General features: G+C 38.0%; 1 protein-coding gene and 1 pseudogene across 7 annotated transcripts in view; one reads left to right on the top strand and one right to left on the bottom strand.

Moving 5' to 3' along the window:
• FOXJ3 (forkhead box J3) overlaps positions 1–13,552 on the bottom strand; it is a 133,084-nt gene that overhangs the window by 108,352 nt on the left and 11,180 nt on the right. For all 6 annotated transcript variants that reach the window (XM_082466269.1, XM_082466268.1, XM_082466272.1 and 3 more), the window contains exon 2: positions 2,151–2,211. Coding sequence is in view for 5 of the 6 variants with exons in the window: in XM_082466268.1 (XP_082322394.1) it covers positions 2,151–2,194 (44 nt within the window). In the remaining variant the exon portion in view is untranslated. The remainder of the gene's footprint in view (positions 1–2,150; positions 2,212–13,552) is intronic.
• On the top strand, positions 2,219–12,061 carry LOC309663132 (large ribosomal subunit protein uL22 pseudogene; annotated as a pseudogene). The gene has a single exon. The product of its transcript is annotated as a large ribosomal subunit protein uL22 pseudogene (transcript).

Raw genomic sequence — 13,552 nt, 5'->3', positions numbered from 1 at the left:
ATCTGAGAATGTGAATTCTCTGCTTCACAGAGGGACCATATAGAATATTACAAAAAAATGAAAGATTAGAATATAAGGATACTAAATATCTCAACTCAAATGCCATAGAGTTTCTCAGTTTATTAACTAAATGCTAAACTCACAGGCACATCCACAAAAATTTGATTCTAGGATATTATACACTAGAATTATAACAGTGAGCAAGTTATAAAATAATTCATGGTATCTCTTTCATCATCTCTTCCAATTATATAATTCTATCAAGCAAAAAAAGTTAGGCATATATTATTCCTAACCCAATGTCATATACAATCTTCACCTAAACATAACTATTCAAATAAAGGGATTTAAAATCCCAGTAAATGACTTTAATATATGACTGTTTTGGCATAACCCACAAATAAAATATCTTTAAGGAACTCTATGATCAGTGGAAGATCAAAGTCTGCAAAAATATCCTGATATGGTCATATCTAAAGTTTTAAATATTCAAAAAAAGGGGAAAATGATTCCTCCCATCGTATTAAACAAAAGGACTCTTAAGTGAAATTAGTTCTATAGCAGGTTTGGGGATTAAAGAAAAGAAGTCTTTTTTTTTTTAAGTTCTTTTCCAAACTATACAGGTGTCCCTTGTTGGGAGGTGGGGGTGGGGGCACATGGACTCCAACAAGGTAGAAAAGTAATCACTCCACCTACTTCCATTATAAGCTGGAAGATGCATTCTCAGGGAAAGAAATGCCATAAGGGCATGGAGTAAAGCTCTCCTACTGAGGAAAAGGAGAGTCAGCCTTAGTCTCATAAAAATTCAAGTACATAAAAACTAAAAAGGCAACTTTATTTTTCTTTGGTGGCATTCTGAACCACCAGAATTTCTTTCATGCCTAAGGATTCCTTGACTTCACATTCATGGCTCTAATAATTTTGTATCCCTCCTCTCTCTCTTTCCTGCCCTCCAAAGCTGGTCAATTCCACCTCTCTTCATCACTTACTCTGTTCCAGCCACACTGACCTCCATCATTGTTCCTCCAACCTAACAAGGCAAGTCTCCTGCCCCAGCAGCTCCTGGATTCCCTCTGCCCAGAACGCTCATCTTCTACCTACCCAACATATGGTTCATTCCATCACTCTTTCAGGTCTTCATTCAAATGTCACCTTTTCAGTAAAGCTTTCCCTGGCTACCCTATCTAAAATAACCCTATCTATATTTCCTATTCCCCTTCTCTATTTTATTCTTCATCTTAGCTCTTATCACTGTCGCTATCTAACATATACTTCTTACTTTTTTTTATTAATTACACTGTCACCAAAATGTAAGCCCAATAATTACAGGATTTTTATCTGTTATGTTCACTACTGTAGCCCCAGCATTTAGAATAGCTCCTGACAACATATTAGGTGCTCAACATGCTGAATAAATAAATGATACAGCTAGCTACAACACCACATGTAACTGGTAGGTGCTGCCATCAGCAATTCATATTCTAGCCTGAAAGATCCCAATTAACAGATTAGATTTAGGTTATTTTTTCAAACTGTGCGCTGGGAACTAGAGTAATCCCTCAGGGGCAACTGCAGGGGTAGAACATGGAAGCCCAAGCAAGCAGAAAAGCCCAGCATTTATCTGCTTTATTCACAGGTTTTCACTTAAGATTTAATTTATAGAAAGGATTTAGCAACTTCGAAAAAATCTAAAACCACTGGGTTGAATACAACTTAGTTCCTACATTTTTACATTTTACTTATTTATTGTAAATGAGGATAATCTAGGTATCATATTTATATCGTCCTTTAAAAAGAGATTTAAATTACCATCTAGTCTTATTTAATAATCTGCTACAAAGGCAATAAAAATTTACTATGTGTTTTCTAATTAAAACAAGTAGAAACAAGATTAGTTTCTTTTTAAAAAAGGAATAACAAAGAAGAGTAAAATTGTTATTTCATGTACTAAGTGGAGATTAAGACCCAAATCCCACTACCACAAATATCTCTGTAAGCAAAAATATGTCCCAATCTCACAAAATAGCACTATTTACCAAAACAGACTACAATATTTTATTCTGAACCTTACAGTAAAACTGATTCTAATATGACTTGACCAGCATAACTTTTAAAATGTTACATGTTCTAATAAAAAGAAGAGCACTAACCTTAATGAAGTTACAGATGGACAAGCCTGTCCATACAAACCCATCTGGCCACAAAGAGAATCTGAAAAGTAAAGCAGAGTTAGTTATCAGATGCTCCAAAATAAACTATAAATCACACTACCATTGTAAAACAGAAATAGAACGCTAAAAGATTCACCATTATTTGAACACATACCCACAAAATATAAAAATGCTGTTGAGCAATAAGACAGATTACACTGATGAAGACTGACATACGAGGAAGCACAAGAAAAATAGGCACACTATAACTGTAACATCCAAAAAAGCTAAAAACTCATAAAATTTAACAAATTGTTATGCTTAGTTACAGATAGAGAGTGTCCAAACTGTTTAGTAGAATCCTAAGGATTCCAGAGAGGTGCCTAAAGGCTACCAAAGAGCTGAGCATGCAGGTTCCCATCCCCACATAATTGTCTCCCACCCCATCTACCCTCCAATCAAAGCAGTGCTATCTTTGTTGGTTTTGCATAATGGACTTCACTAAAACTTCATTTGAAGAACAGTTCCACTGCTTAAAAAAAAAAAAAAAGTTAAGAATAGCATTGAACAGAAGGAGCTTTGTTCAAATTCTAGCTGTGACACTAAGAGACCTTGAAGAATTTATATAACCTCAGTGAAACTCCATTTCTTCATCTGTAACTTGGGGATAATACCACTCGTAACTTTATTTATTCATCAGGGATAAACTGCAGGTTTGTTATTAGAATTAAACAAATCACTAAACAAATGTGAAACTGTGTATTAGCACTACTACCTGGCACAAGGATGATCCACAAGTGTCTACAGGTAACATGAATGAGAGAAGCTAGAATGGGTATAAATATGCGTACACAGCACAAATGGAGATTGTGTGCCTGCAACTAAAGAAAACAGGTTCACTCTGAAAAGATTAGACGCTATTCCCAGTTCTAGCCAATTGTTGTTAAGCAGGATTGAAAGCCCAATACTGTTAACAACTTCTAATATTTCAAGAGAAGCAAGATACCCAAAATTTTATCTGAAATCTCCTGATTTTCATTTTCTAAATACTATGTGGGCCAAACAAACCACTGGATGTTGTCCCAAGTTTATAACTTTTAACTTAGCGGCTGACTGAATTCCCTGCATCTTACTGTCCGTTGCATGCACTGAAGAGAGATGGACACTTCTACGTCTGCTAGAACAACAGAATAGATAGCTTGATCAACATGCCCACTGGAAATAACAAACACTGGATAAATTTTTTTAATCTTTACATATTAATCAATAACCTGAAAGAAAATAAAGTATGATCGAGGCTAAAAACTAAGTGAGGGCTTCCCTGGTGGCGCAGTGGTTGAGAGTCTGCCTGCTAATGCAGGGGACACGGGTTCGAGTCCTGGTCTAGGAGGATCCCACATGCCGCGGAGCACCTAGGCCCGTGAGCCACAACTACTGAGCCTGCGCGTCTGGAGCCTGTGCTCCGCAACAAGAGAGGCCACGATAGTGAGAGGCCCGCGCACAGCAATGAAGAGTGGCCCCCGCTTGCCACAACTAGAGGAAGCCCTCGCACAGAAACGAAGACCCAACACAGCCAAAATAAATAAATAAATAATAATTAAAGGTGCTAATAATTTTTTTTAAAAAAAGAAAAAACTAAATGAAAGAGGGAAACTAGAGACGTATGCAGAGTACTGAAACCAGCTTTCATTCACCTTCAGGGCATTTTGCCAAACCCTATGAATTTCAGCTTGCAATTCCAAGGTCTATTAGGGCTCAAGGTACAAGAGGCAAAGTCCAGGTGTTACCTAAGAGAACTGCAAGGAAAACTTAACCTTGGCGCTGAGTGCTGGTAAGGGATTGGGGGGCTATGAGAACAGTTCAACAGTATCTCCTCAGACACTCACAACCAGAAGCTGACCCTCACCTAGATTATGGTTTAAAAAGCTTCATACCTAGAATTTTGTTTAGGGTAGTCCTAGAATGGTAATGTCTCCCACCCAACCCTGACAGAAGGAAATGCAAATCCTCTCTGGGGAATCTGCCTTTGATCTAGGCCTGGAAGAATTCTCAAGGATAAGGTCCCAAAATAAATAAATTTACAATCAAAAATCACAAAACCAGAAGGAAACAAGCCACTCAGAGTAAGATACAGCTAAAACATCAGCTGGCAGACTCAAAACCTCAAAGACCTCAGATACAGGAATTACTAGACACTTTTCTCTACTGTTTTTTACTTTATGGGTGATCTACGTACTCTTGCATTTCAAACGCCTATAATGCAGATGAATCTCAAATCTACATCTCTATCAGGGATCAACCTCCTGATCTCCCAACATAAATATCTAACATTCCCTCCCGGAAATCCCGAATTTACTATGTCTAAAACTGAATTCATTATCTTTCTTTAATGTATTTCCTATCTTGATAAAATGGCACAGTCCTTTATCTAAGAATGGCTTTCTTTTCCTTTGTTAGAGCAGAACACTTCTTTTCAATTCTTGATTTCTATGAGGAATGACTTCTCTAAACAGCCCTGGGCTCCCAGCCCACTCCTCACCAAGTGCATAGAGCTAACTCCAGGACTCTACATCCAGGATTCTACAAGGTAGTTACCTGGGTATGACTGCTCTGTTGACTCTAACAACCTAGACATCAGGTAAGCTGTCCAAATTGGGTGGGCAGGGACAAGAGAATGTGGAGAGTCAGCCAGCCCATTTGTCTCTTAAACCTAAATCATATTCTACAACATTCTACAATACCAGCTTTATCAAAAACAAAGGTAAATTCTTACAAAAGATACCACAGGACCCAGCAATTCTACTCTTAGGGGTACGTGTGTGTGTGTATTTTTATGTATAAAAAATTTATATATATGTATATATACATATATACATACATATATATATATAAATCCTCTTGGGAATACATATATACACACATATATGTATCCCCAAGAGAACTTAAAACATATGTTCACACAAAAACTTGCATACAGCTTCCTTTTCCGGTAAGCAGCCTGAGGTGACCTCTAAAAATGGTTCGCTATTCACTTGACCCAGAAAACCCCACAAAATCATGCAAGTCAAGAGGTTCAAATCTTCGTGTTCACTTTAAGAACACTCGTGAAACTGCCCAGGCCATTAAGGGTATGCATATCCGAAAAGCCACCAAGTATCTGAAAGATGTCACTTTAAAGAAGCAATGTGTGGCATTCCATCATTACAATGGTGGAGTTGGTAGGTGTGCCCAGGCCAAACAGTGGGGCTGGACGCAGGGTTGGCGGCCCAAAAAGAGTGCTGAATTTTTACTGTACATGCTCAAAAATGCAGAGAGTAATGCTGAACTTAAGGGCTTAGATGCAGATTCTCTGGTCACTGAGCACATACAGGTGAACAAACCCCCAAGATGCGGCACAGAACTTACAGAGCTCATGGTCGGATCAACCGATACATGAGCTCTCCCTGCCACATTGAGACGGTCCTTACTGAATAAGACCAGATTGTTCCTAAACCAGAAGAGGAGGTTGCCCCGAAGAAAAAGATATCCCAGAAGAAACTGAAGAAACAAAAACTTATGGCCTGGGAATAAATGCCACAAAAAATAAATGCAAATAAAAGTTTAAAAAAAAAAAAAAAAAACAAGCAAAAAACTTGCATACAAATGTTCATAGCAGTATTATTTATAAAGCTAAAAGTGGATACAAACCAAATGTCCATCAACTGATGAACAGATAAACAAAATGTGACATATCTGTACAATATCCATATAATATATAATGGAATATTATTCGGCCATAAAAAAGGAATGACGTACTGTTACATGCCACAACATGAATGAACCTTGAGAGCCTTATGCTTAGTGAAAGAAGTCAGACACAAAAGACCACATATTGTATGACTCCATTTATACAAAATGTTCAGAATGGGGCAAATCCTAGAGATGGAAGGCAGATAGTAGTTGCCAGGAGATAGGGGGATGGGAGGAGGAATGGGGGTAGGGAATGACTGCTAACAGGTTTCTTTTAGGATTGATGAAAATGTTCTGGAATTAGATAGTGGTGATAGTTGCACGATCTTGTGACTAAAAACCTTTTGTATAAAACCACCAAATTTTACACTTTAAAATGATGAAGTTTTACTACCAACTCCAGCTCCTAGATATCTTTCTAATCTACTGTGGTCTCAATGCCTTAGTTTCAGTTTTCTCCACTTTTAATTTAGATTACTGCACCTAAGTGGTGTCTTGAACACCAGTCTGGTTAACTGTAAGAACAAATATACCAATCATCTTCTCCCTACCCAGGCAGATGTCCAGCAACATGGAACTCTCACAAAAGAAGGCTACGACGATCCACAGTGAAATCAGGAAAATCTCAAAGTGTCCTCCAAATCACAAACTCACATTTCTGAAGCCAACTATGTTGAACAATTATATTAACTTGTTCAATTACATCCAAAATTTATACAGTTTAAGTTGGTGCACAACGTAGCATTTTCTGCAAATCCTCTGAAAATCAACATACAAGAAACTTTGCGTAGCATGACACCACCAGAGGACGGGGAGTAAAAACCAGTCACTCACTGATGGGTATGCTCCAAGAGAAACTACTGCATTACATCCCATCATCAACAGAAAGAATATGGAATTCCTTTTAATATAAGCAGTCTTCAAGTGTACATTAAAATGAGTTACAAACTATTCACATTTAGGAAGCAGATGTTTAACAAACTAACAGGTGTATAACAATACATTATCTGGGAGCAGGAGGTGAAATGGGACTAAGTATTTTGAAAAAGCTCCCAAGTAATTCTTATGAGCCCTTCTCTCCTCTCTCCCACCACACAGAGATATAATGCTTTATAGTTTACAAAGAACTTGCAACATTCATGACCTTGCGTCAAGAACCCAATTGAGAATGCCAATTGTGACCTTAGGAATATTGTTAAAAGGAAAAATTCATGCCTCAGTTACTGTGACAGTAGCTTGAATGAAAGCAACACCATATCAGATAAAAGTAAGAAGTAAAAGTTTGTTGAAAATGAATACTATAAGCACTAGAGGTCAAGAGATTATTCCTTCTTTTTCTAACTTCGGAATTCAGCTCTTTCAAAAGACCTGAAAGTAAAAAATTCACTAGCATCCATGAAGGAACAACACCTCTGAATCAGGTTCCTTGACTGAACACTGTGAATTGTTATACCATTAGTCAGAGGTAATCATTAAAGCAGTCACGGAAATAACCTGTGTCTTAATCAGCCTAAACAGGAAAAATCTGTCAGAGGAAGGCGTAAAGGGAAAAGAATCCTGCTGAGTGAGTAGCAATCAAGCTGTCCACTGCAGCTTCACTAGTTAAACCTGAAGGCAGTGATGCAGCTATAGCTAGAAAGTGAGAACTCAGAGTCACATGCTCTCAGAAAGCAAAAAATCATGTGAGAGTGATCAATTCACCATGGTAATGTTAGAGGGAGAAGAGAGGCCAAAACTTAAATTTGGAGAACTCTAACAGATTTGGAGAAGACGAACCAGTTTAAAAAAAAAAAAAAAAACTTGAGAAAACTGTACTGGAGGTTGCAGCAAGTGATGTAACGGATAGAAAGGCAATAGTGCTACACACAGATTAAGATAGACATAAACTAAAAAGACAATACTGGCTTTTAATAGAAGATCATTATTACTATAGAGGGTGGATCTTGTGGACTAGTGAAAGCAAAAATTAGACTGCAAGGGTGTTAAGAATAAGGAGAGAGAGTGAAGTAAACGTTTAGCTACAAACTACATAAAATGAAAATAAACAGAAAGCACAAAAAGGTCAAACAGCAGAGAGGAACAGATTAAGAAATCAGGAAAGGTGAAGAATATGTTAGAAAGCTCATCACAGTATATCCCCATTACCCTGTTTTATTCTTCATAACTCGTCATCATCTGATATGATTTGATATGACTTTTGTTTAACTGTCTCTCTCCCACTAGAATGCAGATTAAAGTTTCTGTTTCATTCTCTGTTATATCCCCAAATCCTGGTATATAGTCTGCAGTCATATTTGTTCAATGAATGAATAAACCAGGTTCCTCAAGAGTTGGAAAAAGAGAATAAACATAAAATAAGAACAACTAAGATCTAACTGAAAACTCACCAGATTGTTTTTAATGTAGTCTTTGTATCCATTACTTCTCTCTGCCTCCAAGCAAGTAATTTCAGACAAATTCACAGTTAGAAAAGCAAGTTAGGTATCCAGAATATATAAAGGACCCTTACAACTCAATAATAAAAAGACAACCCAACTTAAAAATAGGCAAAGATTTGGAGATACAACACAGAGGAAGAGCATTTGACTGCAAAAAAAAAAAAAGGGGGGCAGAGATTTGAATACACATTTCTACAAAGAAGATATTAAAATGTCCAATAAGATATGAAAAGATATTCAACATCATTAGCTATCAGGGAAATGCAAATCGAAATCACGAGATACCACTTCACACCAGCTAGGATGGCTATAATCAAAAAGACAGATAATAACAAAGGTTGCAAAGATGTGAAGAAATTGAAGCTCTCATACACTGATAGTGAAAAATGTAGAACAGTGCAGCCACTTTGGAAAACAGTTTGGCAGTTTGTCAAAAAGTTAAACATAGAGTAATCATATGACACAGCCATTCCACACCCAGGGAATATACCCAAGAAACAAAAACATACCTCCACAGAAAAATCTGTACACGAATGTTCACAGCAGCATTAAATCATAATAGCAAAATAGTGGAAACAATCCAAATGCCCAGTAAATGACAAATGGATAAATAAGATGTTATAACCATACAGCAGAATATTATTTGGCAATAAAAAGGAATGGTACATACTACAACATATATGACCCTTGAAAACATGCTAAGTGAAAGAAGCCAGTAACAAAACTACACATTACATGATTCCATTTATATCAAATGTCCAAAACAAATTTATATTAATAGTTAGACTATGGATTAGTAGTTAGATTAGTAGTTTCATAGGGCTGGAGAGGCAGATAAAGTGGACTGACTGCTAATGAGTGTGGGGTTTCTTTTAGAGGGAGAGGAAAACATTCTATAATTAGGCTGCAGCAATGATTACACAACCCTATGAATATGTTAAAAAAAAAAAAAATTGGGGTTTCCCTGCTGGCACAGTGGTTAAGAATCCGCCTGCCAATGCAGGGGACACGGGTTCGAGCCCTGGTCCAGGAATATTCCACATGCCACGGAGCAGCTGGGCCCGTGCACCACAACTACTGAGCCTGTGCTCTAGAGCCCATGCTCTGCAACAAGAGAAGCCACCACAATGAGAAGCCTGTGCACTGCAACGAAGAGTAGCCCCTGCGCTCAGCAACAAAGACCCAACGCAGCCAAAACTAAATAAAAATAAAATAAATTTATAAAAAAAAAACACTGAATTTTACACTTTAAACAGGTGAATTATATGGTATGTGAATTTTATCTCAATAAAGCTGGAGGGGTTCCTTTGGTTTTTTTAAAAGAGCAAGTTTAAGAACCATCACACACAAAATGTTCTCTTGTTCTGTAAGCTGCTGCTTCACTAGTGCCATAGGAGCCCCCCCCAACCCCACAAAATGGAAAAGGGGAGAGTAAAAGTAATGACTTCACCAGAAAGCAACTCTACTATAGCAATTATTTTCAAATCTATAACCCCTTGAACCATTAGTGGTTCAAGAAAGTTTGTTTTCTGGTAGGCTCCACCATTTCCAAACCATTCTGTTTATTAATTAAACATGTTTAATGAAGATACACTTACGTATACACCTCTATATACCCTGAAAAAATTCTATAGGAAACCACTCTAACACTATCTATAAATCAACTACTTAGGTTATACCCCTCTCCTCCTAAAAACAACACTAGGGCCAGGTGTTGTTATTCTGATAACAGAAGATGAAAAAAAGCATGCCAACCAACAATCAGCTTCAGCTTTATAAGACTGTTCCTGTAGGAGTAGGAAGTGTAAGGCTGAACTGTCTCTTTACCCTCCATAGTTTAGGATTGCTGTCAATAAAACAGGTGGTAAATGTGGGTGAGGGGAGCTTCTTGGCCAAATATCACAGAGCTGTAACTTCTTCCAAACCCCAAACCTTACTTCCTGAAATTTATGTAAGCAGATCACAGGCCACCCTCTTCAAACCAAATCATAACCCAAGCAAATAACACAGGATTCTATTTCTGGGTCTGTCATTAACTCACTGGATAATCCTGAAACTTCAGTCTTTCTACTTTGCTCAATAACTTAACCACAATTTCCAGTCTCAAAATCAAATCATGTGGTCTAATAAAGAACATTTCCCCAACTTGTAGATGTACTTTTATGGAAAATCTAACAAAGGTGTATGAAGTTAAATCACATTACATGTTTAAATCATCTTTAATGAATATACATGAAGTATGAAAAATTCAAAAGACTGTTTACTCCAAAAATGTTGAACTCTTCCATTTTAAACTTTTAAAGGTATTCACTAAACAGAGAAAGAAAAAGTTTCCAGAGGGCTGAAGGGTTTTGAGGCTTTAAATTTAAGCTCAGTTATATTTAGAAAACCAAGATGCCACCTCTCTGGATCCCGTATCTTTATCTTGGGCATTTGATTCATGTGCTTTGCCTGGTATAATTCAAAGCAAGAGATCCTACCATATCCCTGAAATGTAAATTGAACATATCAGGGATTCCCCTGGTAGCGCAGTGGTTAAGAATCCACCTGCCGATGCAGGCAACACGGGTTCGATCCCTGGTCTGGGAAGATCCCACATGCCACGGAGCAACTAAACCCATGCACCACAACTACTGAGTCTGCGCTCTAGAGCCTGCGAGCCACAACTACTGAAGGCTGAGCGCCTAGAGCCGTGCTCTGCAACAAAAGAAGCCACCAAGAGAAGCCTGCGCACCACAATGAAGAGTAGCCCCCGCTCACCGCAACTAGAGAAAGCCCGCACGCGGCAAAGCAGAACTAACGCAGCCAAAAATAAATTAATTTAAAAAATAATAAAGTAAATTGAACATATCAGAACATATTGGTTGTCAGAGGAATGAGATGCTATACACCTGAAAAGATGGGCAGCTATAGTCTCCACTGCTAGAGCTGTTTAACAAAATAAGAATTACCTGCCTGGTCCTCAAAGCAAGTCTACAAACCATGGCCAACTTTATAAGAATCATTTCTATCCAATTCTTGGAAATCCTGATTCAAGAGTCTAGAGTGAAACCTAGGAAATCTATTAATTACAAGTATCAGGTGATTCTGATACACAGCTTAATTCAGGAACTATTGGTTTAGGACAAGGATAGCAGAAAGGTTTCAAATCATTTGCCAATTATACTCAATAGGTAGTAGCTGCCTGAAGTGCTACACTGCGAAGGTCATGTCTAAAAACAAGAAATTAGTAGTTTGCCATGGACATGGTGATGGGGAAGTGGCAACATCCAAACCATGTATCTGCCGTTATGTGATTCAGACCATTTTTTCTTCTTTTAAGGAGGCTTTTGGGGTAAAAGAAGAGACCCAGAACTGGATTATTTACTTTTATTTTATTTTATTAATTTTTAATTGTTGGGCCTTCGTTGCTGCGTGTGGGCTTTCTCTGGTTGCGGTGAGCAGGAGCTACTCTTCCTTGTGGTGCACAGGCTTCTCATTGCGGTGGCTTCTACTGTTGAGGAGCATGGGCTCTAGGCACGCGGGCTTCAGTAGCTGTGGCTCGCGGGCTTCAGTAGTTGTGGCTCGCGGGCTCTAGAGCGCAGGCTCAGTAGTTGTGGCACACGGGCTTAGTTGCTCCGCGGCATGTGGGATCTTCCCGGACCAGGACTCGAACCCGTGTCCCCTGCGTTGGCAGGCAGATTCTTAACCACTGCGTCACCAGGGAAGCCCCTGGATTATTTACTTCTAACTGGCAGAAGCTCTGTCTCTGGAAAGGTAGTAGGCAGGAAGAACAGGCCCAGTGGCATATGTGCCAGCACTCTCCAAAAGTTAATTATTAAGCTTTCCAGTATTATACAGAAAAAGATGACAAGATTTTTGCTCTCAAAATGTCTATAATCTTGTTTGAGAAATGAAAATTCTACATGACAATATAAATTTGGTCTAAAAAAAGAAAAAAAGGATATTTGTGCCTTGAGAAGTTCCATGTTAGGTAAAGGGGGGAATTAGTGGAGCATTGAGTGCCAGGCCCAAAACAGTATAGTTTGGATTAATTCAAAAGGCAATCAACTGTGAGTTCCTGATCAGGACATGCCTGAAGTAATGTACTAAGAAGATACCACTAGCAGCATTTTCCAGGAAAATATATGGGAGGATATATAATCAAGGCATGACCCATCCGAAGGCAAATAATCTCTTTCATATTGTTTCTGTATGTACCTGCCTCTGCCACTGGATTGCAGGCCTCCCAGTAGGCCAGGCACATGTCAAATTAATCTTTCTACCTCCCATAATGCCTAGCACATGTTTTGTACATAACAGTCCAAAATGTTTGCTGAATTGCTGTAAATGAAGGAAAACTCTTAGAGCTATTTCAAAAGGAACAGTAACAGAACTTGGTATAGAGACACGAAAGGTCAAAGAAGTGGACACAATGAAATTATGCCAAAAAGTAAGGGGGGAACTGTGTTAGGCTAAACGAGACAACAAACATAACAACTAGATGTAATGTGTAGACCTTGTCTGAAACCTGATTCAATTAAAAACCGACTGTAAAAAGACACAAACAGTCAAGAACATTTTTATTATGAACTGGATATTGTGATAACACTAGTAGGAAATATTGTTAATTTCATTAGCTACAATATGGCATATGGTTATGTAAGAAATGTCTATATTTTTTAGAGATGTTTGTAGGAGTGAAAAGACAATGCCTATGATTTTCTTTAAAATACTTAAGCAAAAGATAGTTGAGGCATATAGAGCAAACAGCTTAATAATTATTAAATCTGTAATGGGTACAGAGGGATTCATTATATCTTATCTAGTTTTGAGTGTACTCAGCAGTGGTGGACTTTCATGTTACTCCAGCATTGTACAATTAATTCTTTTCTTTCTCAGATTTCAGGAAACTTAAGAATCACTAGTACTTCTGAGAAAACAACCTAGACTCAATCAAAAAAAATGGGCATTCATGTGTTAGCTCTACTAATAGGAAATCAGAGAATCTACTCAAAGAACTTCTTGTAAATTAATATGAGAACTGAATATGAGCCAAGACAGTGACTCAGCTGCTAAAAAGAAAATACAGTCTTAGGGTTCATTAGAAGAATAGTATCCAGATCAACGAGGGTAGCGGTCCCATTCACTCTTCACTGGTTAGCTCACAACTGGAGTACTGTGTTCTGTTTTGAGTACCACGTTTTAAGAACACTTATGAGCTAGAATACTTGCAGGGAGGGAAATCAGCCTAGT

This window comes from Balaenoptera physalus (genome assembly GCF_965194825.1).
Source record: "Balaenoptera physalus genome assembly, chromosome: 1".
NCBI lineage: Eukaryota > Metazoa > Chordata > Mammalia > Artiodactyla > Balaenopteridae > Balaenoptera > Balaenoptera physalus.
Note: the sequence above shows the minus strand (reverse complement) of the source record. Positions and strands in the feature narration are given on the sequence as shown.